The following is a 27,499-nucleotide window of genomic DNA, read 5'->3' as shown; positions in this document are numbered from 1 at the left end:
TCCCGCATCGATTTAATTCAGTGTATTTATTAGTCTATGTTTTAAATTATTTAAATACATAATTAATTTTACTTTGTAGAGCTAATCGTGATCGTCTCGTGTGCACCACGGCAACCAAAAATAAATCAGTCAACATCAACTAAGAAGGCCAGTGAACCTTGGTTTTGCTTTCAAAGACCATCGAGCTAACTTAGGAACCAGAGAAATCTGCACTCATATTCAACTCATATTTTATTTGCTCTAGCAGACGGAGCTTCATACAATATCATGTATTGACTTAAAGTGTAATTCTGGCAAAAATTTAACCCAGGGTCTTTTTTTGGCATGAAGACCCATAAAATAAGCCCTCCAGACACTTTTTTTTCCCCGCTGATAACATAAAACAAAGCATCATCAACTTAATAGTACCGGGGGCTTATTAAGACTGTTTTCCAAGTCTGTGCCTTACCAGTAGGTCCATGTTTCCAAGTCCACACAAGTTGACCGGCTACCGTTAATAATACAATAGAGGCGCCAAAAAATGTAACTTAACATTCTCCCCTCTTGATAAATGGCTGTTCTAATTTTTTTGGTGCCTCTATTATATGCTACTACAAAGGTTTGGCGCTATTTTGAGCAATAGTAGTGGTTAAAAAATGTCAATTTGGAAGCGTTCACACCGCCCCTAGCCAAAATAATGGAAGCCATTTTGGGGTGTTACATTGCTCCGGGCATTCGTGGGCAAGCTCTGTAAAAAGTGTCTCTGGAGGGCTTATTTTATGGGTCTTCATGCCGAAAAAGACCCTGGGTTCAATTTTCGCCAGAATTACACTTTAATTACTGCTTTAAAGATCCATCCCCATCCCAACCCTCACCTCATTCTTGGTTCCCCTTAGATAACCAACCCTACGGCTCTTTTCAGAGCCAATCTTTCAATCTGTCCATCCCTTCTTTAATAGGTCCATGATCCATCCGGTGTACTACAATAGTACACGACCGACCATCTAGTACCGTAAACACTATTCACATTCACAGTACACCAATTGTTTTATTGACAACATAAAAGGCATACAGTAACATTACTTATATACACATCTCGAGTACTATTTACAAAATGTGTTACACATGTAGAAAAATATGCATTACATCTATATAAATATGTACACAATGTGCAAAACATATGGCATACACACAACACAAGGCATAGCAAGGGGTGTGGGGGGAGTGTCGGGGGGAGAGCCAATGGGTGAAAGCCAACAGGAGGTGGACTTGATGACCCGTCTGTCACATGTAGAAGGGCTGTAATGTGTTAGTACAGTTCTGCACTGTAATAGTGCTGCACTGTAATCGAACGCCACTTAACTGTAATAGAACAGAGTATAGCACTGCACCGTAATAGATCAGCACTGCACGATAACAGAACAGCACTGTAACAGAACAGCACTGCACTGTAACAGAACAGCACTATAACAGACCAGCACTATAACAGAACAGCAGTGCACTGTAACAGAACAGCACTATAACAGAACAGCAGTGCACTGTAACAGAACTGCACTGTAACAGAACAGCACTATAACAGAACAGCACTATAACAGAACAGCGCTGCACTGTAACAGAACAGCACTATAACAGAACAGCGCTGCACCATAACAAAACAGCACTATAACAGAACAGTGCTGCACCATAACAGAACAGCACTATAACAGAACAGTGCTGCACCATAACAGAACAGCACTATAACAGAACAGCACTGCACTGTAACAGAACAGCACTATAACAGAACAGCACTGCACTGTAGCAGAACTATAACAGAACAGCACTGCACCATAACAGAACAGCACTGCACTGTGATGGAAAAGCGTTTGTGTAAAGGGAACAGACATTGTGGATTGTATTGTTGCTGCCTCTGACACAGTAGAAACTCTTGGGATAGATATGGGTGTTGGACGGTGATGAAGGGCGGGGCATAGAGGTCAAGAGAGTGGTGACATCAGGAAGGGGCGGGGTCAGGGTTGCACCCTGGTCGGAGAACACGCACGGTTTAAGTGCTTCTGAACCGATCTCAAGGAGCTAGAAACATCAATGCTGCCTGGCTAAGACTGTCCAGTGGCGCTTTAAAGAAAAATATTTTCCATTATTGCTTCATATTAAACCCAGGACCCAACCAAGAGCCACCAGGGCTTCATGTGCCATATCCTGAACCATGTGGTTCTTCGTAAACCTCTTTCTCTATGCAACATGGTGTCACAATTTAGTCTTTTTGTAAAATCTCGGTCTAACACGGTTTATGCAAACTGACATTTCTGTAAAGCATGTAAATTACCTAAATAACCCTACATCACATCGACCTACATAGAAGCCCCGCCATGACAAGACTCAGATATGAAGTGCTATAACCAGAACAACCGTTAACATTATGTATTACTTTGTAAAGGATCTTGCATTGATAATCAGGCAGGATCGGACATACAGTACGGTATATCAGGAGATCAGCTGGGAGTATTGCGTTGAGCCGTGTCTCTGGCTAATCAATGATAACCTACCTACAACCTGTGGCCAATGGGAAGTGGTGTCACACGATTAAAAAAACAAAAAAAACATATAGCATCATGCACAGCACATCTCTATAAACCTATAGCATGGCTGCCGTGGATTTAGAGGAAATCTGATATGAAAGGTTAATGAAAAACAACTTCAAATTACAATTACATTTCTCTTAAATGCAAATTATTTTACAGAACTTCTTAAAAAAAAGATTAAACAGTGTTGATCTTCTACACACTTATTCCCAAAAAGTGATAAATAGAAATAAACTAAACAATGAAACCATGACATTCAGCAAAAAAAGTGATCAATAGAATAACAATATATTCAATGTGACAATATATTCAATGCAACCATATATTCAGTGTTCCTCTGCCATTTTTGGCAACAAAAGGATGTGTGTTCATAAAGCCCTAAAGGCAGCAGAGCAAATGTCAAAAACATAGTCCTATGTTGTAAAGTCATGTCTACAAAAGTACTGACATTTTCTGTCTAACCTACTTGGTTGAATATAATCAACAAAAACATAACAAGTGAACCACTGTAATAATATTTAGTCATGATCATTTTTGGTAGTACATGACGTACTATATGTGCAGTATTTGGCATTTTCTTTGACTGCGGGCACACACAAACATAAATAGACCTGTACAGATGCGCAAACACGCATGCACGCGCACACGCTGACATACATACACACACACACACACACACACCTCCTGCTTCTGTTGTGTTCCTTAAAGTGCAGCTTTAACCTTAACGAGACATCTATTAACCACCATGACATCACACAAAAACTGTGGAATGATCCACCATTTCAATATTGAATAATTGACAAACTATAAATGACGAACAACAGTCATTGCACTGCTGAACAGGATGCGTGAAGATTTTGTTGATCATTTGAAAAGTAAATCTATAAAAAACAACAGAGGCTGAATCAAACACTCTATGAATCAAACAATTCCCAAAACGTTTGCAGATATTCGAGCAGTTGCAGTAATTGATGCTGGGTGATGAAAATAGAAGAAGAGAATCTCTTTATGCCATTGTTATTATTTCTTATCAAGTTATTACTCTCTAGCATAGAGAACACCCCTATGCTATATTTTTTGCATGACCCTTATAGCTTTGAAAAACTGTCTCCTGACACTGTCTATGCTAAGGCGCAAGATTATTGCCGAAGTGAGCAGCAAAACGTATCATGTTGTCAGGACTAAATTAAATAATTTCTTAAAGGGTTTTCTGAAATTATATATATATATATATATATATATATATATATATATATATATATATATACACACATATATATATATATACACCTCCACAAAAAAATTGGCTTTCGGAATGAACCAATCAGCGACACCCAAAGCCTTCTGTCATAGATCTAGTGAAGTGGACCTAGAAGCAGCACTAGTGAAGAGAACGGCCTTAACAAATTAGATCAATAATAAGAAAAACTCCTTGGATTCCAAAGCACTGTACAGCAAGTGTGTATCAATCGAAAGGTAGTGAGATATCAAAAAGATGGTAGTTTTAAAAAAGGTACGTTCAATCCAAGAGAAACATTTCACTGTGTCAAAGCAGTAAACAGAAGATGTGTTTTATAAAACCAAACCCGGGTTCAACAGTCATCAAAAGCCTTTTCTTTAAAGTAAAAGTTAAAGCATCGAGCAATAGCAAAAGGTCAACGCGTGTTCATGTCCTTGTTCTCTAGATATATATTTGAAGCGGACAGCTGGAGGGAAAGTGGCTCGATCACACTAGTCTAAGATTTTTTAACACAGATATAATTGTACACATGGAGAAATTGAGCCAGGACATACATGCAGAAAAACACAGAAAGACAAATTTACACGTGTAAACAAACATGCTTACTTGCCCACATTCTTCCTCTTTCTTTCTCTCCTTCACACAAACACGCAGACACAGACACACGGGCAGGAAGGAATCTTCTTAATCTTAAAGTTATCTATTGGCTGGCGAGTCCACATTCCTCTCCTCTGCCACTTGGCTCGACATAGGACCACCAACGACTGGTGGAGGTCAGACATCATAGACAAGCCCCTCAATGTGAAACCATTTACCATCTCAGTGGCCAAGTTCCCACTCTGAACCACATGCAAACAAAAGTGCAGAGAGATATTTACAACAGCTATATATATATACATCTATATATACATATAGATAAATATATCTATATGTGTATATCTATATACATATAGATATATATAGATAAACAAGTAGCACCTCTCTGTAAAGTCTTCAGACACCTCATAAGGGTGTGACTGCAGCACACATGCACTTCAGTCGGCTGTGCATGTGTTGATGTGGCGGTACTTGTTCCCTTAGCCGCTGTGGTCGGTTTTAGTTTCCATCGCCAGGGAAAACGAATGAGCTGCCAGATGTGTGACAAGCGTCTTGCTTTAGTCCTTCTTAACATCTCAGAGGTTACATTCAGGAGCTAAGGGCTTCGGGTGGTCACCAGGGCTGATCGCCGTGGTGACGGTGGTCGTCGTTTTGTTCCGGGGCGCCGATCCGCCTCGGTCGGCTCGGCGTCAACGTTCACATTTCCTTTTGGATGTGGAGGCAAGGTTGGCGATAGCTTGCCCCGCCTCTTTAGTGCATAGTGTCTCTCACTGAGTGGGAGGAGCCTCCGACCCGCTGTCTGACGACTCGTTGTTCATTGGTTCTGCGGTTTCACCGGAACGGCTTGACAAGACGGGTGGGAGGGGGGGGGAATCATCGCTCGTATGGTGCCGGCGTCATATGGCAGACTATTCTGGCCACACGCTAGCTGGCCCATGTGTTGTATACTCTGGATTAAGTGCTGTACAGGGTTAAAGCGTGTGTACTGAGCATTCAGATGCAGTCAATGGAAGAAAGTGAGCTTTTGCTTTTGTCATTTTAAAGTATTGACAAGGACAGAGATCCTAAAACAACCTGGTCCTGGTCTAAGACGTGAATGCCCTGCCTAACACTGGGTCAACCGGGCCAGAGAATCACTGACAGCACCTAACCTAGTTTGGCACAGAATGCTTCAATCGACAGCATAGGCTGTCGATGTCTACCTAAAGCAGGAGTCTCAAACTCGCGGCTCGGGGGCCAATTGAGGCCCACCGGATGATATTTTGTGGCCCTCTACTTGACATCAAAATTTAGTGTTAGTGCGGCCCGCACATTGTTGTCAAACGCACATTTCTGCTGAGTCGCTTGCCACGCTTTTTTATCACTTGTGGTAGGGTGACCAGATGTCCCAGTTTTGCCGGGACAGTCCCAATTTTGAGTTGTGTGTCCCGAGTCCCGACAAAAGCCAAGGACGCTACAATGTCCTGGTTTCCACCAATGACTATGAATTGTCCCCTGTGGACAGCGATTACATAGCCAACGTTTATTATTAATTATAGCCCGATCATTAACTTAGATTGGGTGAGTTGTGCTGCTTTTTTCTGTGGAATACTTGATGCGGCCCAGCCTGACCCAGACTCTACCTCCCAGGTAAGTTGAATTTGAGACCCCTGACCTAAAGGGTACGTCGCCAAGCCAACGTTGAGAGTTGTCTGGTCAGGGTCTTGTGTGTGTGCCTGTGCATGTGTGTGTGTGTCCGACGGAAAGCTGAGGTAAGGATATCTGAAGAACCCAAGAAAACCTCTCCCCCAACTACCCTCGCCAAACTACCCTCGTCTCTGTATACCTAATGTTCCCATGGCCCGGTCGGTTCTACTGTTTAACCCTGTACTCAAGGTTGTGGTCTACAGGTTACCCAGGTTAATGCTGACTTATAAAGCCCAATGTGACTTTCTCAACTTTGATCAAGTGCTATTATAAATGGACTCTTTGATAATAGAAAGGTAGCGCTATGATCAACATAGCTTCGACTTTTGCTGGCCAAATTGGCCGTCGTGAAAACTTGTGAACAATTCGAATGTGAGTGGACTTTCCTTCTGAGGGAGCAACTCCTCGACAAGTGCTACGGCCCTCGGAAAAGTTCAGCGTCCTCTCTCCGAGAAGCTACCGTTGTCATCACAATACTCTCACTGGAATAGCCATCGGTGGACATCTCCTCACTAGCCTCCTACGCAGTCCGTCTGTCCTTCTCTCGGGCGTGGTCCGTCCTTCTGTTGGGCGTAGTCGAGCCGCTTCTCCAGACGCATCACCGTGGCTCCTTCCTATCAGTCTGAGCCCCCCGGCCCGGCCCCATCTATTCCCAATGCAGCTGCAGGTCCGGGGTGTCCAGGAAGTCCGAGGGCATCCCCAGAGGGGTCAGCGCCCCGGCGGGCCCCGGGGGCATGGTGAGGTCCAGCCACTCCATGTTGTCCAGGCCCGGGTCGGACAGGCCCATGTTGAGGGATGACGGGGACGAGTCGCAGAAGGACAGCTCCGACGTGTCCATGGGGGAGTAGGGGTGCTGCTGCTCCATCAGCTGGGCCTGCAGCTCCTCCATCAGGCCCAGGGTGCGGGGGTCCGACACCGGGGAGGTCCCACCCAGGGTGCGCTCAAGGAAGGCCTCCAGCTGGCGGTCCGAGGCCAGGGAGGAGATGCTGGGGTCGGGGGACGGGCTGAGGACCGGCGGCGGGGCCACCTGGATGTGGGGCGGGGGTCTGGAGAAGGCGGTGTTCACCGGCAGGGTGGTGACAGTGGCCGTGACCGGCAGGCTCTTGGGGAGGGCGGCGCGGGGGTCCGGCTGGATGAAGGGGGTTATCTCTGAGGAAGGAGACAAGGACATAAAACAAGGGGTTAGTGTCCGCTAGGGTTTGATAGAGGCCGACGCCAAATGCTTTCCGTTGCTCCAACGGTGGGAAATATCCACGACTGAAATACCAGAAACACATTGTCGGTTATTTTTAGGATGATGGTGTCTGGTGTCATCAGCACTTAATATTTTACACTTTTCTTTGGATTCCTTAAATGTGTTTGTGCTATTAATAGTAGGTAGAGTAGTGTGAGAGTATGGTGTGCGTGTGCGTGTGCGTGTGCGTGTGTGTGTGTGTGTGTGTGTGTGTGTGTGTGTGTGTGTGTGTGTGTGTGTGTGTGTTGGCTTACCCCCACTTTCTATCAGGATATCGAACAAGTCGTCCATCTGCTGGCTGGTTGCTGTGGGAACCTGAGAACCGAGCCAATAGGGAAAGAGCATTGAGGCGTGCATGACCAGTATCAAGGAAACAGCCTCGAGGCTGTGAATGAATAAATACTTGTGTGTACATATTCTGCTTCATATTTGCATAAATAGAATAACGTTTTTGTTAAGGGAGCAAAGCACAAAAATGTAGCTTGGCTGCATTATCTTTGCTTGCTTCATATAGACTCAAATCTATTCTGGGAATAAAATTATAAAAACGAGCGTCTGTCTGGATATGGCCATGTGTTTTGGCTCAAGAGGGATTTGAGCGTCTTTTCGATGTATTTGTGTGTAGTGCACACGCATCTGATTGTAAACGTGTACGCCTCAGAGCACTGTGGGCCTGTCTGACCTGTGAGATGTTGTTCAGATGCTGATTGCGGCTCTGTTTGATGGCGTCCTCGTATCTGGGGGGCTCCTTGTTCTTTGGGGGCTGGATGACCTGCGATGTGGGGCTCAGGATTAGGGTTTGCTGGAACGGAGAGGGACACTGCAAAAGACAAAGCAATTGAATATTAATGGTTATGAATAGAAGGACATCTTAAGACACAACGCTTGCAAGAAAATAAAACAAGGTGTATTTTATTAAATCCCAGACCAGAAATGATGGTTGTTGTCAAAGTGTAAATGCAAGGTACTGCAACAATTAGCGCTATAGACCCTCTGTGGACCATTAGAAAAACAAGATTCTAAAATACCTTGTTGAGGCCTCCATTGGGGAGGCTGTGGTTGGGAGAAGCCCGCGGGGAAACCCTGTTCTCCGGGGAACGACTCAGGAAACACTGGGGATTTGCCTCCGGCCTATTCTGCGTCTCCAGGCCCGTCAGGGTCTAAGAGGCAATGATAGAGGGGAAAAAAAACACGGTGACGAAACTTCCAGACCATACTGTTTCCAGACCAAACTTCCAGACCAAATTTCCAGACCAAATTTCCAGACCAAACTTTCTAGTTTGGCCGTGAAACAAGCCCCCATGAACAAACAACACCAATGTGATACAAAGCAGGCCTGTCCAAGCCAGCGGACAGCTGCTTCAAGCTCTTGCGGCACGAGACTGCTATTCTCGCTTATTATTTGGATGCAGAATTTTTTATTTGGGATGAGCTTCAAAGGCCTTCTTACCAACATATGGTGCTAAGGTTATGGCTCCCTTATAGACGACCCCATGGCCAAAAAGCTGCAGCGATTATTAATATGCATGTCAAATGAAATGGGATGCAAAGACACCTTGTTGCACATTGTTACGCATTATTGATATACAATAGTAGATGCGTTAGTGCTTGTTAATTGCCTGTGTCAATGGCTTCAATTTCAGATATTCTGTCACATATTAAACAAATCTGTACTATGCAAGTCAGGCACAAGGAGGCCTTGAGCCCACTTAAAAACCGTTGGGATTATTCTTTTTTTCTTTTTAGTTAGTTGCCATGGTTCATGTCACCAAATCATCAGGTGGTCATGCAGGTCACACTGACCTGCATCAGAGGGGTGTGATTGGTCAGCTGCGGGCTTGGCTGGCTCATCTCCATCGGGGCGAGCGAGGCCCGCACCAGACCAGGGGCTGGATTGGACATTGTGTGCTGGAGCACGGGCTGTAGGCTCACCGAGGAGGTTGGCAGCTGGATGGTGGTGGTGGACGCGGTGGTGTTACCGGGCAGAGAGACCGGCAGGAGGATCTGTGCCGTGGGTTGGCTCCCGGTGGTCAGCAGGGTCTGGGGCTGCCCCAGGACCTGGGACACGGTGCCCTGGTGGCTGATGAAGAACTGCTGCAGGCTGGGGGCCGGCTGCTGCTGCTGCTGCTGATGGCCGTTGGGGCTCCGCTGGGACTGCGAGACCAAGCGGGGGCCGGGGCCTCCTTGGTGCTGGATCTGGGAGAAGAGCTGCACCTGGGGGATCATCTGGGTCTGGGCCTGGGGGTGGACCGGCCTCCCCGAGGACACGGTGACGTCCTCCAGCTTCACCACCGTGGCCCGCTGGTTGGGGAGCGCCGAGGGGCCCAGGATGGAGTTGGGGGACGAGCAGTTGGCCAGGAGTCGGCCCTCCAGTTTGACCAGGTTAGAGTTGATGAGGGCGGGCGCGGCGGCGGTGGTGGAAGGGGCGGAAGGGAAGGAGGAGCTGACGGAGGAGGGCGTGTCCTGGCTCCTCTTCTCCACCTGCAGCTGCATCTTAAGCTCCTCCACCAGCCGCTGCTCCTGCTCCAGCTTCCTCATCAGCTCCTCGATCTGCCGCTCCTTCTCGTGGAGCCGGCGGTCCTTCTCCTCCGGGACCGGAGCCTGGCCCGGGTGGGCCCACACCAGGCCTCCCCGCCCGGGGCTCACCTCCTGGGGGTCGGGGGACGCCCTGGACCTGGCCAGGTCCTGCTGGAGCATGGAGAGCTCGCTGCAGAGGGGGGAGACTGGAGGAGTGGAGCCGGTGCCCTCCAGAGCCCTCTGCTGGACAGGTAGGCGTCCCGCGAGGCCGCCGTTGCTCAGCTCCATAGGGGTGGCGTTGTGGGTTGAGGAGCCGTGGTTGTCCTGGAAGGGCTTCAACCTCTCCATCAGGTCGGTCTTCGTTCCGGACACAGGGAGCCCACGTAGTTTCAGCTCCATCTTCAACTCGGCCACCTGGAAGAGATCGGATGGTCGTCAGAACAGAGGAGGGCTGAGGAGACCAGTCGTGTCTTGTACAGTGGCTCAGTTGATAAAGTAGCACACTTAGACACTGCACTATGACTCTTTTCCACTACAACAATGTACTCCATTACAGGGTAAAATAATGTAGAAGAATGTAGCAGTGGAGCCCCAACACCATGCTCCCTTCCAGCATGTAACCTTTCTTTCGGTCTTTCGGATCTACTCTTGGTCCGAGTCTGGCTAAAATGTAAAACGAGCGCACGTCAGACATTGAGGGCGGCTTTCAGAGTGGAAAGGAAAACACACGTCAGAAGATTGGATTTTAGGTCATGCGTTGTTGCTGTGTTTATAAGGTGTTTTATAAGGTGTGGTGATGGATGGCGCTTCAAGGAACGCCAAGGTTCTGAGCAGCACTGGTAGTTATAGTGTGCCACAAAGGAGCCCATTACTGGAGACCATACATATATAACAGTATCCGTCACTAGAGGTTGCTAGTGCGACAACTTACATGGAGCGGGTTCAAAGAACGCATTGACATGACGTTGCGTGGCGTTCTGCTAGGGTGGTTATTTTTAACCTTTCCAGTTTTCCGTTTCATACCTCAAACTAAGTAGGCCCTTAAATGAGCCTTGGTATGTATGCCTTGGAGGGAAATTCCCTTAAGAGAAAGTAATACTTGTGGCATTTGGGAACGCCTCATCGACTCAATGTCTTCCAACACATGATAGGGCTCGTTTACATGACAATCAGCGGAACAGGGCCGATAGACGCTACAACCTCAGGCGCTTAGTGTTGTTGCCGCCACATCTCGGCAGGATGTTGTTTGAATCATGTCGTTATCTTCATATACATCCTGACAACAGCCGCATACCATACGCATCACTCACGCGCCGACATGCCCCATTGGCATCACTGACTGAAACACAACATACAGTCTATAGTTAGGATTTATTTGGCTTTTGGCCTCAAAGCGTGTTGTTTCTTCTGTTCCATCGTCCATCTGGCGCTGCTCTATTTATCGTGGCCCGTGGGCAGAGTCTAGACAACGGTGTCTTGTGTAAATATGTAGTGACGGCCCGTGGTAAATCTCTCTCCTCCTCCCCCTCTGAGACCGGTGCTGGGTACCTTCATCTCCTCCAGGTTGGCGGGCAGCACGCCGGGCTTGCGGTTGGACAGGGAGCCGCACAGCCGGGCCGGGGTCTGGGCCGCCTGGGGAGGAGGGGGCGAGGTCTGGGGCATGGGCGCGGCTGGGAGGGACACCACGATGGAGGTGCCGCCCTGACCCTCGCCCACTGGCCTAGAGAGAGGGAGGGAAGGGAGAGTGAGACATGGACAGAGTAAGGTGGATAAAATAAAAGATGGAAGACCAGGAGAGTGGAGGTTGAGTCGAGAGTTGTAGGATGCAAAACTCCAGATTGTAGCACAACACACCATTTTACTTATTATATAGTGAAAACACTCTGTTTTTAGTTACTTGAGCGGATTAGGCAGTATATTCTGGTAGTTGTAGTTTTAAACCTGCTCAAGTAGGTTTAAAACTACAACTACCAGACCATACTGCCTGAGGCATTATAGTCTGGTAGTTGTACTTTTAAACCTACTTGAGCAGGGCAGGCAGTATGGTCTGGTAGTTGTAGTTTTAAACCTACTTGAGCAGGGCAGGCAGTATGGTCTGGTAGTTGTAGTTTTAAACCTACTTGAGCGGCGCAGGCAGTATGGTCTGGTAGTTGTAGTGCTGCTGCTGCTGGCTGAGGATCTGCAGCTGGAGGAAGAGCTGCTGCTGCTGGAGCAGCCGTGCGTAGGAGGAGTCCATGGGCGCCTCGCTGGCCTCCAGCTTCTGGTCGGGGGGAACGTACTGGTGGTACTTGAGCTTCCTCACCCGCGACTTGGCCTCTTTGCCCTTCTTACTGCGGCTCTTCTCCGACGGCAGCTTTGGCTGGCTTTGCTGGGGACGCAGGGAGAGATGGAGTCGGGGGGTCACCGGATGAGACATTATAAGCTGAAACGGTTCTTGTTGTGTTTTGTTGTACACAATAAACTTTATAATTTACACAAATGCTACAACCGATCACATGGACTTTTAATAAAATCGATTATTATCTGAAATGTTTGTTTGTAATTGTAATATTGATACCTTTTTGATTTCCACTATTGCCATTTACAATGCTGGTGATTAAGCTTATTCTAATGTATTCAAATTACTATAAATGAAAACTACAGGCAAAGATATGTAAAGAGGAACTGTCGTGCTTACTTTGATAAGCGTCGGGCCGGGCTTTGATGGGAGAACAGTGGTGATTGGCTGTGTAGGAGGAATTGCTTGGCCAATAGTCAGCTGCTCGTTGGTGGAGAAAGCCTTCATGAAGTCTGCCACCGCTTGGGAAACAACTGTGAGGGGCTGTAATGGGTAATACGTTCAAGACATTAAAAATACTTTTTACTGGAAATGGTCCAAAATATCAACAACCTCCATCAAATGCATCGACTACTGCATACAAATCTAAATAAGAGACGCAAGGCAGATGGGGCAGATATATGCATTGTCTGTGTAAAAAAACTGCTCAAAACAGCAAGGTTGCATCCACACTCACAGCTTACAAGTTTCCACACTGAAACCTCTTTATAGCAGTCTTACTTACTTAAATGACCTTTTTGCCATTAAACTATTTAATTTAAGGTAAATACATATCAACGTCCAGACCTAAGAAGCAAAGGTATGGCCACCGGGTACAATAGAGTTCTATTATCCTACTGCAAACGAGCCATGAATCCTCCTACCTGCAGGGTCTGGGGTGGCGGCGGCGGCGGCGGCGGTGGTGGTGGAGCTGGGGCCTGGGTGGGGGTCTCTGGGGGCCGGGTGTCTGGGGTCGAGGGGGCGGAGCTCTGGGACTCCTGGCTGGCCGGTGTTTCTGGGGACATGGCGTCCCCGCTGTCGTCCTCCAGCACCTTGGGGTAGTTGACCTGGCCTACTGTGGAGGACAGACCACACCACTGACGTCCACCGTAACGACCACACCTGCCTCTCGTTCATGTCTCTGCTTCGACCTTTGAGTCTAGCTTTAAACAGGGTTTTTCGAAACACCAAAAGGACAGAGATGTTCGGAGATGCTCTGTATTCAGGCAAAACTTATTTATTTCTGAAACAAACAATCCGGGCGTCAGTTTTTTTCGTAGTGTTCCTGACCCACACACCCAACCACCCACCCACCCACATCCACCCGTCCCCCCACACCCACACTACGCTCCCACCGATCAGACGTCTTGTCGTCGGCCCCTAGCCCTGCCCACTCACCGATGATGGCCTCCTTGACGCTGACGTCCACGGGCAGGATGTTCTTCTCCACCAGCTCCATGGGCCCGGGGCGCTGGGCGATCTTCTCGTTCAGGTTGTCCGCCAGCCGGGCTCTCTTCAGCCTCATCTGGGTGGCCTGCAGCGACGGCTCCGCCCCCGTCTCTGGAGAGTGGGAAAACAGAACAAAACAAAAAACAGAATGAGGTTGTTAATGGATTGATTAAAGCTTGACTGAGTGAGGTCGAGGTCGGGGGTTGGTGTGTTGAAAGATGCAGCGGATGAACGTGCCTGCCAAATGTGATGTATTTATTTATTATTAAAGTATACCAGAAACCTTCATACATTTATAATGACTGGATTGATTCTCTCACTATACCCCCGGGTTTCACCAGTGGTGGCGCTGCCCAAGCCATTTCCATTTAGTACTTAGCTCCTCTTTAATGTATAACGATTTAATATCTAGGCTGCAATGTTTTGACTGCCCTCCCCCACATGCTAGCATAACACTCAGTGCTCGGTGGCTGTAATATGGGCTGCACCTCCCGGACCACTGTACAAACAGCGTCCGGGCCAAACTCAACTTTATGAGACGGGGTGGAGAAGGGACCCCCTAATCCTGGGCAAAGCCAGAGCCGCAGTCGGGGAAGCATTTGCTCAGATAATAGACTGGATGTCCCAGCGGTGATGAGCTACACATCCTTACCCTGGAGGATGTGCATGCGGACCAGCTCTGCCCTCTCCGGTCGGCTGCGGATCTTGTGTTTGAGGAAGTTCTCTGTCTAAGAAATGAGACAAAAAAACTAAAAGTTGCAGGAGAGTCTCTCTTTTCGGGTGTCCTGTTGTTTGCAGATCGTCTTCCAATGTGTTTGTATCCTCTGGACACATCGGCCACCGTTTGACCAATTCAAATCCATGTATTGTTCTTAACCAATCACATACGGGATTGAGTTTTTTTATTCACTTTTCTTTCAAATGTACAGATTCTGTGTTCCGAGTTCCAAAGTTGCCGTTGCTGGGTCAAGTCTGAGATATTCTCATACCAATGTATTACAGTGTACTGCATCTTGTTCCCTTCTGCAGTCTTACCCTTGCTCTTTCCAAGCTGCGTATCTGCCCATGGAAAGCAGCTGGGCTCTTGAGGGCTACAGGGAGAACACAAAAACAGTTTCATCAACGCACGCATCCAAACAGGGACGCATCATGGATTCAGATGAAGCGCGGCTCCTCTATATGAAACACATCGTGCTTCATTAGAGGTTGTATACAGGGTGTCCCATTCGTTTAACCCTGTCGTTTATGTGGGAGACGTTACACCCCACCAATGAATAACATGTGTTCTTTTGTATGCAGGGGGGAGGTTAGCGTAGCGGCTAGGGACTTTTACTGTGCCAGCCGAACGGTTCTGGCTTTGGATCCCAACGTCTGCAGCTTGACTGTAGGCGTCATCCCTGCCTCTTCATCGCCTGGATCAAACCTCGTGACCAACCGTGATGAAAGCATACGCCAAATGACAAACACTAGTAAATAGTAACATAGTGATGTCTTAGCGGTGTAAACCTAGTTTTAGCCAGGTTTTGGTTGTGTCTGCAAGAGGTAGGATGTCAGGTAGAAGGATGTGTACGAGAGGCTCTCTACTCACGGGGCATGATGCCCTGGTCCACCAGCTGTTCTCTGGTCCGTCTCTGCTGGAGCCTCAGCTGCAGAACTGTGAACAGGAGGAGGGAGGCAGCACACGTAAGCTAGGCTTGTAGGAGGAAAACACAGCATCGGCTGAGATGTGGACCGCAACAGGAAGCACAAAGGGTCAATGCTGTCCATAAACAGGAACTTTGAGGAAGTGAAACAATAGAAAATATGTTTCCAGTCAGACCGTCAAGCTGAAAGAGGTTTGGACAATAAAGAAGAGGAAAAGGCTTCCTTTTGATTTGTAGATCCAAATGTTTTACTGAACAGTGCATTAGACAAACATAAACGGACAGCCGTTTTAGCAAGGCCAGATTAATTGAACACATTGGAATTCCCCCAGAACTTCCAATGTCTCGCAAACTTATCGAACTATAATCAGATAAGTCTCTGTAGGTCTGTCTCTCTGTCCTACATTTTTTTCTAAACAACTGTTCGATCCGATCGACGTCTCTCTCGCCGGTTGAATTAATGAAGTTGTTCTTGGATTAGCAGCTCTCGAGACATTCGCAAGCAGCAACACCCTAGGCCAAGCCCTCGGCCCGTTCCGCACAGGCACGCTTTGAACAGGCACTGCACTGCTAAATCTAAATTGGCACTTGATAGCCCACCCCGAGAAACTGTACATATTTTCCATGCAGCTGGCGGAGACAGTGAAGCACCTGGCCCTGGCGCCCCCCCCCAACCTCCCAGGTGCATAAGAGAGACGAGGTCCTTCATTAAATTCAATACACAGCACTAGTCTGCACGTGTCCCACTGACAGACAGCCCAGCCGGGGGGCCCAGACACCAGGGACAAACAGACCGCAGGTTTAGATCTCAAAATGTGCCCGCTGGCTGGAAGTCTCTCTGGGGAAATCCCCGTTGCAGGAGGGATGAGTCGACGCAATGTATTAATCTATTAATTTATTGATCAGCAGGAAATGAACCGGTCCTTGTGACATCTGCTTAAGGTTTTTTGGTGGAATTTGTCAAGTAAAATGCCAGATGTTTGCCGTGTATAGGCCCAGAAACTCTTTCAAATGTGTTGTTTTTTCTCTACTTTAGATTGGTGGCTTGTCAGTCAAACCACACACAGTTAAGATATCCATTTGCACTAAGGTTGATGGTTGCACCATCATTATTCGTACAACTTTGTAGTCTAAATGATTCGTCCATTAGCCCAACAGAAGAAATTAAACAATCGATGAAATCAATATACTAGTGCTGCACTAGCAAAAAGGGAAAACACTGCAACACAAATGTTCCGTCCAACTTTGAGTACAGGGGCACTTCATCTTGAAATGCACAAAGGGAGTTGTAGTTCCTGGCCCTGGGCCGTTTTTCTGGACATTATTTATTTACTTTATTACATAGTGTGTTACAAGTGCATCACTGTTGTAACACCAATCCCTACATCCCACACACACTCAACACTACCACCAGTAGCACCAACACCAGCGTGTAAGTGACAGGATGCATGTGTCCAGCCTCGTCTTGTTCCTCAATAGATCCGTCTCAGATCCCCTTCGAGGGAACAGAGGGTCACTCCTTCTGATTCACTTCCAGGAGCGACCAAACTCTGAAAATAGTGTGACGCCCCCCAACCCCCGCCTAACTCCACTCCTCCTAAATCCTCCCTCAGACAGACTCAACTACAGCTACCGATACAGAGAATGAGAAAAGCTGAAATGGCTATATGTCAATAAGCTTTAGCAACCTGCAAAATTAGCAATATTAACACCAGAGAACAGCCCAAAAACAAAGTTCTTACCTGAGCTGAACCTGCTGGTCAGGTCGACAGGTGTTACTATCTCCATACAAGCCATCGCTCCCTCGCTCGCCTACTCCTTTACAACTTGCTCGCCAAAGCACAGAGCTTTAGCTTCATACCACTGGCTGCTAGAGGAGCCGGCTCTCAGCTAACATAGCATGTCCGGTGCTCTACAGTCATGTTGTGTTCAATCTGGATGGAGTGCAACCGGGGAGCCTGCTAGTCCGCCGTGCTACACACCCTGGCCAGGATAATAACAGCACAAAAACAATGCCCCGATTTTTCTCTGGCTTCCACTTCTATTTCTCTCTTCACTCTCTCCCCCCCAGTCTCTCAGTGTCTCTTGGTGTGCCTACAGAGGGTATCTGCGTACACACATGCACACAGCCAGACACAGGGGAGGGAAAAAGGGAGGGCAGGGGAGGGCTGGGCCGCTAGCTCCTGTAGCTGCCTGACGTCAGGACAGATGCCTGAGTCAGCAGCATCGGCCAATCAGAGCCGAGCACAACAGGACCGCTGCATGCACAAAACAAAGCACACAAAAAAACACCAACAACATCTAGAGGGCTTTGATGAGAAGCACGCAGGGAAAATAAAGTGTGCGATCATCATTTCCTATAAAAAGATGAACAGAAACTAAATCGGTGCATGCATTTCCATCAACCTGGGTAGCGAGACATTCGCTTTGTATATGTTGAGCACATGCCTTTCCTAAACAAATGTCTGAAATTTTTTTTGCTTGGTTCTGAACACAACCACACCCACACCCACATGTTTGAGGACAAAGAAGTAGGTATTATTCAGACCAATAATGTTGATATGAACCACACCAGATTTGTCCATATCTCCAGTGCAGAGGGAACCATACGCATTGACCAGAAGGTTGTGTTCTTGTGCCTGTTTAAGGTGGGATGATCATCATCAGACTTCCAGTCAATTCCTCCAGCTCTCTGCAACGCCTCCGTCCAGGAAGGGGCATGCAAACATAAAGTGACCTCTCACCTGTATGGCACAGATAGGTGCATGGCCAAGGCGTACACACATACATGCACACACAACCCACCTGCACGTGTGTCAAGCATCAGGCGGGTTCCCTCTTTGACCAACAACACTTGAGAGATACTTTCAGTGTAGTCTGTCGGTTATAAGAGTCCCCCGTTGTTTCTCTGGCTATGTACACTGGTTAGGGTCTGCTAACCTGCTAACACGCTAACCACAGAGGCACCACGTATGGCAGGGGATCTGGGTTGGATTCTGACCTGCAGTCCTATGCAAAATGTCATTCCCTCTCTTTCAACCCCACTTCAACCTCCATCTTCACTGTCATGTCCAAAAATAAAAACATAGAGCTCATTTATTTTAAATGGCGCCTAGTATAAACTGTACTTAAATGTGTGAGCGTGAAGAAAGAGCAGGAAGTATCCTATCAGATAAGAGTCTTTTATCTGTTCTCTGAGGCCTATTTCTGGATTGTCTGACTACGTCACATGTGCTCACATGTTAATCTGATAGATTAGCCTCCTGGCCAAATTGGCAATGCTTTCGCGGCGCAGAGCTACTGCCAGTCCAGCGGTGCTGGCTGCAGTCCCTCCATCACCTCCTCCGCCTCCAGCTTCTCCCTCTCTTCCACCTTCTCCTCCCCCCAGCCAACCGCCAAGACAGACCAAGAGCCAAGTCCAAGTTAAGGTGGCAGTTTCAACACATGGGTGGTAAACCACTAGAACACAGAAGGGGATCTGGTCATTGTGGAGGTGGAGGTGGGGGTGGAGGGAGTATGAGCCATCTGTGTCTGGGCCATGTGTATGTGTCTGTGTTTACGCTAATAGCCGGGGGGGGGGGGTGTATATAGAGAGTGTGTGGCGCTAGTGCTGTTGTAATTCCACAGTCATTCCACTCAGTCACTGTTCAGTTTAAATCCCATTCTTGGCCGTGCATGGACAGGGCTCGTGCTGAATACAAAACCCAAGGCCCTCACACGATACTGTATGCGCTGCTTTATCACTCACAGCACCGGGCGACAAGCACCCCTCGAAATCCGATCGATATCGCTGGGTATAATTTGCCTGAGAAAGCGAGCGATCGCTCAGCACCAGCGTGTCAATATTGTCCCGGGCTATCATTACCGACTGGCACTCTACCCCGTACAGCATGGAGCGGCGTTGCCAGCGCTGCTGAAAAACCTGCTGCAAGAACGCTCTCGCTCATCCATCAGCCGCTCAGTCAAGACGGTGGCCCCGGTTCAAACAGCCACAGTCTGGTGAGAGTGACGGGAATCCGCGCGAGTGGAACGCACTGCAATTTCCCTTGGGTGAAATCTGATGGGAATATCAGGGCTCGCCTGATGGAATGTTGATGAGGCACTGCCGTTAGCCAATGATTGGTTGACCCAGCGACAGTGTGCACAAGCCGACCGGTCAGAATGACTGACTAACCACGGGCACACACACACATAGACACACACACACACACACACACACAGTGTACGTGCAGTTTCTGTGGTCTTGGATTCAGACGATACGACTTATGTATTTAAACGCTGCATTACTTGGACCTTCTACAGACCTCCTTTATCTCTATTCCAATTATTAATTGGGCCCACCAGACAGACATAAGGGGTTTCAATAACTTCTGGCACTACAATAAAGCAGTGATTCATTTCATAAGAGAAAGGTTTCACTGTTGCTGCCTTCAGCGGTGCCCTGACCGGAGCATCTATATGGATCGACTTCCTAAATCTCCCTATGTCTTCCTCCATCCCCATTGCACACACTGTCCCAACACATAGTGAGCCAGAGAAGCAGCCAGCACCCCGGGCTTAGACGGTTATGGTCCGAGGACACATCAGTGTACCCTACGCAGGAAGTGCTTCAGAGCTCAGAGACTTCGGCATTAAAAATAAAAGACGCTATAGCAGCTCGCCAGTCTCGTTTCCATGCTCCTGCTTCCCACACCGCTCAACAACCAACTTGCAAGGTCTCGACTCCTCGAGGCTATAGTGAAAAAGCAATAGGAACGAGGGCACGGGAAGTAGTGTTGGGAACACAGCCTTGGACTGTTGACATTTAAACTCTCCCATGACGGCATTCAAGAGGGAAACATTGACCTTGAGTTGATGGGGGCTTACCGTTCTTGCGCTCGTTGAGGGGGAGCAGCTTCACTTTGGGCTGGAGAGTCAGCTCCTCCAACTCGTGGGTCACAGCCTCACTCTGCGGACTGGGCACTAGGAGACTCAACATCCCACAATCGCCCTCTGCTCCCAACAGCCCCATGGAAGCCTGGAGCTCCATGGTGCCGTTATAAAGAGGGCAGGGAGGTTGGATTTGGGAGGGGTCTCGGGCAGCGATGGACGAGTCTGAAGGCGAGGCAGCCCTCCTGCCTCTGTTGTCACGGCGACAACTGCAAGAAAAGAAAAGGGAAGGTACACGTTGTTAGCCAAGATCAAATAGAGGGACATAGCGAAATCTATGCCTACTGGCAGCCGGTTAGTTTGGGTGAACTTTTATGCCTAACCATAAAGAAAGGACTACAAGACTGACTGTAGACTGGCTTGGACCCATTAAATGTGGTGTGTGCGCCTTTTTCTTATAATAGCATTTGACTAATAACTAATTAGTCTTATAAAGGAAAAGACTAAATTATGCAGAGTATAAATTATGCAGAGTATATAAGTATAAATGCAGTACACTTTAATGTGCAGGATCAATGAGTCAAAGAAGTAGAAAGAAAACCCACAGGTTCACATCATGATTCAACACCATTTTGTGGGCTCTTCCAAAAAAGTCTCCAGCAACTCAGAATAACAATCATTACCGTCGCATTGGCACGGAGCACTCGGACTGGTTAAAAGGCTTGGGGTGGCATTTCACTCTCAGAACATCTGGAAGCATTCAGGGCCTGCCCCCATTTCTCATTAAAAAGCATGCCACTTAGCTGATAATTATATGAGGAATAATCATTTTCAAACCACTGAGGCCTGAGAAACACAGGAAGCCCGTTTGAAGAACCGGTTCTACGGCTCTCTTCTGGATCCAGCCACAGCCATCGCCGTCGTCGTCTCCATGCGACAGCGGTTTTCTAAAATAGTGTCCGGGAAGGGAACCGTTTCAGGGAGCAAAACAAACAGCCGGGGTAACCAAGGCTCTCTGACGGCCGCACGACCCCAGGGGGATGACGGATGGCCGGGCCGCACTAGCACAAACGGGGCCGGCGCCGGTTATTGTTTTTCAGCGAGGGCCGACATCCATCAGTCGTAAGGGTCGCAGGAGCCATTGGTAAAGTGGACGACTTTGTTGGCGTTGGCAGAGTACGCCCCACCTCGACCCAGCACTGCGGGCTGCGGCAGTCGGGGTGAGGGTTACGTCGGTCGTGGGGGAGACCATGGACTGACTGGGGGGGGGGGGGGGGGATCATTGGATCATGTGCAATTCAGCTTATAGTCAGACCACAAATCATCTCTGTTCACCACAGGAGGACGGAGGGATGTGATTGAGAGACAAAGCTCTACACTTCTAATGGGTTTCTACCTAAGCTGAGGGGCTACATACAGTATAAGGAGAAGAAAATGTAATAAATATTATGAACCCAACAACACATATAAACAACAAATGAATTCATTTTGTCCATTGTCCACAGACCAAGAGTTACGGTACAGGTGGCATTTTTCTTTCGTAAGACAGAGCTTACCTTTGGTCGGAGAGGAGAGGATCAGCCGTCTGGTCAGTCTGTCTGATCGCTCGCTGCTACTCTAAGCCATGGATAAGGAGACCTAAAAGATACGAGAGAGCAATCCAATCGTGAATTTCCAACACTCAATAACAAATTCAAAAACAACCTGTGTCCAGCAATTCTAGGACCTCGACATTATTCGGGATCAGAGTATATTAACTAGCTTCGGTGGGCGAGGACGTAAACAAAATTAGCCACAGCTAAACTTGAGCTCTCCGCTCTAGGGTGGTTTTGAGCGTTCGGATGACGGCAGATGTGTTGTGCGTTACCAGGGAAACCAGCGGCGGTCTCTATGGCGATGGGAGGTGGATGGGTCCGATCAGAGGTACAATGGCAAGGGATGCTCAAGAGACTCTTATCAGTTTAAGTGCTGTGGCTTCAAAGTGCCAGAGAAGGAGAAAACAATATGGTCTTCTTGGTGGTATGATGCAAAGAGAGACCTTTACCGGCCATTCGCGTGGGCTGATTTACAAAAGATCAGCCTGTTGGATACCAGATGGGCTTCAATTTGATATAGGTCGCTAGGAAACTTCAAGAGAGCGAAAGCGATGAGAGAGAGTGGGTGAGAGAGAGAGAACAAGGAAAAGAGAGGGAGAGAGAGAAAAACAGATAGGGTGTACAGGGCGAAAGTACATCTCATGCTTGTTTAGACTCCCTCCATACATTCCAACACACCGCCTGCCACATGTTCGGGAGTTGGGATTCAATTCAAACAAAGATAGTGAGAAGAGAGAGAGACAGAGAGTTTGTGAGCCAGAGATGGAGAGTAATTCAGGCTGCAGAGAAAGAGCCAGAGAGAAAGAAAGAAAGAGAGATGGTAGAGATAGCTCTGACTTTTATGTTGTGCTTTTAGTTGCCTGAAGAGACAACTCAGTTGTTGGAATAATTTAAATGTGTTAGACGGCCACGACTAGGGCCATCGGGAACACAATGTGCTTCATCCAATGTTTACTCCTCAGAAAGGGAAATGTGCTTTGAACTCAAAGCACATTTCCCTTTCTGAGGAGGCTCTCTTAGACAAAATAAGCGTTTTAGGTGCACATACATATGCAGATCAGCAGTTTTTCACAACAGCTTATCATGTCATTTTTTACACTTTAATCCAAAGAAGCTGTTGTCATCAAAATATGTCATTAAAGACCTGAAATCTTACTTAAGGATGCCTAAAGGTTGTGCATTGATACATGAACTAAGTACTTTTTGTCAGGAAGTCGAAGATCCACAAGACTCACAATATGAAATATGAAAATACTAAATAAAAAACAATTGTTAGCACCTTATCCTGGGACAGAGAGACACAGAGACACAGAGACAGAGAGCTTGAAAAAAGAGATGAAGATAGACCAAACAAGTGAAAGAGCTCTTCCTGCGTGTTATTAAGAACATAACCAAATTAACAGCGTCTCAGTGAGACCATTCACACTAAACTTCATTAATGTCCGCCTCAGGGGACCAATATAATAGAAGTCATTAATGTTCTACAAAGAAATGGGGAAATTACTTTTTATAAATCGTTTAAAAAGGAGCCAAAACAAGTAGAAATTTGCTTGGGTTCAAAAAATGTCTGTGGCTGGAAGTAACTCTTTAGAAACCAGCTAGGAGGCAAACACCCACAGGCTTAGCTGTTGCTGTAACAACTAATTAGTTACCTCATGTTGGCGGTGTTACCACTAATTAGTTACCTCTTGTTGGTGTGTCTGGCAACATAGGATTCAGTAAAACATTTGGCTTCAACAGCACACCATCAATACAGCAGAAATAAAGCACAGACTTGCTGCAGATGTATATATAATTTGATTTGAGTAGAAAACTACAGATCATCAATATCGGCTTGTTTGTGTATCCCCAGACCTCAAGGTTCCCAACGCAGAGGTGAAACGATAAACAAACTCAATGGTGCTAAATATGGACGGATGAATTCCCTGCCTCTCTGCATTTCACGTTGTTTCAAGTGGTATGGCTAAGTGACATATGATAAATGTGAACTAGTTAAACTCAAGAGTGCCGTAAGTGTGTTATCGGGGAATGTCAGATTCGCAGTGGTTTTCCCAAAGCGGATATACACACCAGGGGAAGCTAAACCAAGTCATCATTTGTTTGTGTCTAGGAGCTGAACGTGGGCTTGATCCAGTCACCCTCCACACACGTACATCCATGGGAGTTGATGGGAATTGCACAAGGCCACGAAAACCATAAAACAACCTGAGTGATTGATTGACCCATTTGCAACAACACCACAGCGTAACACAGTTCAAATAAGAGAGGAGCCTATTTGGTCAATGAATTAGGTCACATTCAAAACCGGAATTATCGATAAAAATAAATGTAAAGTTTCCTCGGGGGCACAGGTTCCCAGCTAGGCCAAACTAAATGATATGGGAAGAAAAAAAAAGGCAGAGCGAGAGTGGAGAGGGGGGGTGGGGGGCTGTTGGAAGAGCTCTGCATACCGACAAAAAGGGGGCCAGGGGTCATCGATACTACAAATAGCATCGGTCACACACACACACTATATAATTCATATCAAGTACTCAATGGCATACTTTGTTCATACTACTACCACTGAATACTACATCCTACTATGTGTATCACAATAGGATAAAAATAAAAACCAATGTAACAATTGGACTGACGTCCCGGCCATAACATCCATGTCATCTCTAACTCGCACGCACACATGAAGACACACACACCCACACACGGTTGAGAACCACATAATGGTCAGCTGTGTTGGTGGTGGGAAGCCTGTGTAGAATTAAGCAGCAGACACCAGACTCAAGTATTGTAGCTCTCTCCCAGAGAACAAACAATTACAAATTATATCATCGACGTGGTCAACGTTCATCTGTACTCCCACACATTGACAGGTCATGCCGTTTCCTCCCTGCCTTGCCAGCTGCTGGCCTTTACTAAATGGGAGACATCTTTTAAATTATAAAGCAATAGTAAAAAAATTAAAAAAAAGATAGCCTGTACAATAGCAGAGAATGGGGTCTCAGGCTTCAGAATATGGTGCCAAAAATAAAGATCAGGTGACAGGAACTAAACTCTAGTGAGGGTAGTCAACAAACTCACAATCGAAACAAAGGAAACACTGGCTTTACATTTAAACAATGAAATGGAGCCAGTATTGTACACCCAGTAGCACCCGGACTGCAGGCTAAATTTATCGAGGGACTATTGTTAAAATAATATTCATACTGCCAACACGACTGAAAGACAATCAGACCATGCAGGAGGAACAGGTTAAGTTGGGGAAAAGTTTCACACTATGGTTTGACCTTGTCTATTTTTATATGAACAATTAGAAAACTTTTCAGTTAAGAGTGCAAACATAGTACCCAAGCATATGGCTTTGGTACAACATTTAAAAAACTCATTGTATCATTAGATAAATTCTACAAATATTCTGAATGAAAATGTTCGTTTTAAACATCAGTGAGTACAAACACTTAATGAAAAATAATCCAGAGATGATTGCTTTCCAAACACCAATATCCGCCCAGTAGCAAGTTTCAAGTTTCAGACTTTCCAATGAAAAGAACAAATAAGAAATGACCTCATCATGTCTGTGGTTGACTACTAAGTCTACCACACGGTCTGATTAGTTACACGATGACATCACTAGTCATACATCATGTGAGAACCGCCGGCCTTCCCCTCAGTGATCACGAAAATAACATTGGCGTGGGTAATCGAGACGAGACGTCATTAATGTTATTAAAACGCGATATGGGTTGCTCATCGTACAGGTACTCGCTTGACAGCGATCGTGGCTATTTTGCACTCAACATATTGCCTTTAAATATGCGGCCATCGTTTATTCATAGGGGTTTCGATATCTAACTGTATGAATGATGCGGCGGTGGCAGCAGTGTAGGTGTAAGACAGGCTAATGCCTCTTAGATAATACATCTGACAGGTGTGACAGCGGCATACACTGCAAATATGACTTTTTGTGGGGGGGCACCCAACGAATATGATATCATTGACTGTCAGTCGCGCTAACGTTAATCGGTGCAGACCCCCATGTCGCAGACATCCATCCATTCCCGCTACGTAAACAATCATGAATCTCTCATGACATGTACGAGCGCTATATCGAGCTAACGAGCTAACGTGCCAAAACCAACACAACAAGGCAGTTGTCGGCTCTTACCGAACTGCAACGTCTTGAAGTCAAGAAACAGGTTGCGCTCCAATAGACACCACGACAGCACGATCGGCCCTGGGCGGATGTAGGTTGTGTATTTTCCAGAAGAGCCAAGTTTATCTGACGGAGTAAAATGGCTGCGACTGATCTATGGGGATGCACTGAGTGACGTCACCATGAGTATCGCACAGGACGCGCGCGTGTGTGTGTGTGTGTGTGGGGGGAAATGATTTACCAATCATTTTCTCCATTGGCTTTTCAGAAAGTCGTTATATAAAGAGTTTTATGACTGAAACCAACCCAATTAATTGTCAAGTTAGTCGTGACCACAAAACATTTGATTTGGGGCCAAAAAAAAAGGAAAACGTAATAAAAGGCATAGGTACAAGACTGTGTACATTATTTAGCGAGAACGAGTGAACTTCTTTACAAACCATTGCAAACCTTTCCCGACGGCTTCCAACCCAATAGTTCAGCGCGTTTCTTGCATCGTATAACCTTTACCATTATTATATTGCTAATAAGCTCTGACAGCTCTAACAACGACTCTTTAACAACTCTCTAACTTTCCATTATTCTAAGAGAAATCACGGATGCTATGCTAGGCGGTCGAGTTCAGTGGCTGCAGTTACCGACTTAACTTTTGCGGTGCGGTAAACGTTTCCATGGTAAAAGCGAGCTCCACCAATCAAAGACACGCGTATTGCAACGAAAATGCTATTTGTGGTTTTCCGTCATACTAATCCTGTTTTTTTTTTAGAACGTAAGAGATTTGGGCCACAAATACTTGTTTTTCGTACTGAGGTAATAATATGAAATCTGAGATTAAAATCAGAATTCTGAGAATAAAGTCTGAAATTCTGATTCAACTCTCGGAATTATGAGTTTAAACTCAGATCTCAAAGAAAATGCACATATGTCCCTAATACTCTTCCGTAGGTCAGTGTGACTCTCACTGACTTTGGTTCCTTACAGATAGCCTACCCATCATTTTGACCTCATCCTCAGAATTCTGACTCTATTCTCAGATTCTGAGATTAAAATTGGAATTATTTTGTTCATATCGGAACAAACAAAACAAAATAACATGTGGCCCAAATCCTCTTTCATACGTAATTTCTAAGTCATATTTTAAGGCTATCGGAAAAAAATAAATGAATAAATATATATATATATATTTGGCACATAGGATATAAAATGTATTGTTTAACACACAAGGATTTTTTTATTTATACTGTAACAGTAAATTCTACCAGATGTAGCCTATATATATATATATATATATATATATATATATATAGCCAATAAGGCTACGTGAATCAGCAGCGTATGATCTAGGTATCTGTCTCTTTGTCCTGAGATCGGGGAAGCAATATATATATATATATATAAATATTTCTGGAAATGTATTAATATTTCCAGTTTGGGCTGTAATCTGTCGTAAGCAAGCTACAAGGACAATATTTGCCATATTGATTAATCATAGCTTGGAATGGATTTTTTATTCAATGATATGCAGCTGTTGGATCACAACTATTTTTTATATTTGTTTTTAATATATTTGTTTATGCTTTTATGCCAATAATTGTTTTTCTGCACATATGTCCCTAATACTCTTCCGTAGGTCAGTGTGACTCTCAC

The 27,499-nt window shown here is 46.4% G+C and overlaps 1 protein-coding gene across 2 annotated transcripts; it reads right to left on the bottom strand.

Annotated features, from left to right (window-relative positions):
* Nucleotides 1-3,809: 3,809 nt before the first annotated feature.
* Nucleotides 3,810-26,004, bottom strand: mrtfba (myocardin related transcription factor Ba). 2 transcript variants are annotated; one of them, XM_079756983.1, is made up of 16 exons: nt 25,865-26,004; nt 21,667-21,748; nt 20,108-20,379; nt 15,187-15,252; nt 14,634-14,689; nt 14,251-14,326; nt 13,548-13,709; nt 13,034-13,224; nt 12,510-12,653; nt 11,953-12,200; nt 11,381-11,552; nt 9,119-10,246; nt 8,344-8,475; nt 7,998-8,135; nt 7,570-7,630; nt 3,810-7,230 (listed from the first exon to the last, which is right to left on the bottom strand). In XM_079756983.1, the coding sequence occupies exons 3-16, from the start codon at nt 20,268-20,270 to the stop codon at nt 6,728-6,730; spliced, it is 3,240 nt and encodes a 1,079-aa protein (XP_079613109.1). In that variant the 5' UTR covers nt 20,271-20,379; nt 21,667-21,748; nt 25,865-26,004; the 3' UTR covers nt 3,810-6,727. The 2 variants fall into 2 exon arrangements, with proteins under 2 accessions (XP_079613109.1, XP_079613110.1); XM_079756984.1 differs by having other exon boundaries at nt 13,034-13,221.
* Between the last annotated feature and the right edge of the window lie 1,495 nt (nt 26,005-27,499).

The sequence above is a fragment of the Pollachius pollachius genome (assembly GCF_949987615.1).
Source record: "Pollachius pollachius genome assembly, chromosome: 19".
NCBI classification, from domain to species: Eukaryota; Metazoa; Chordata; class Actinopteri; order Gadiformes; family Gadidae; genus Pollachius; species Pollachius pollachius.
Note: the sequence above shows the minus strand (reverse complement) of the source record. Positions and strands in the feature narration are given on the sequence as shown.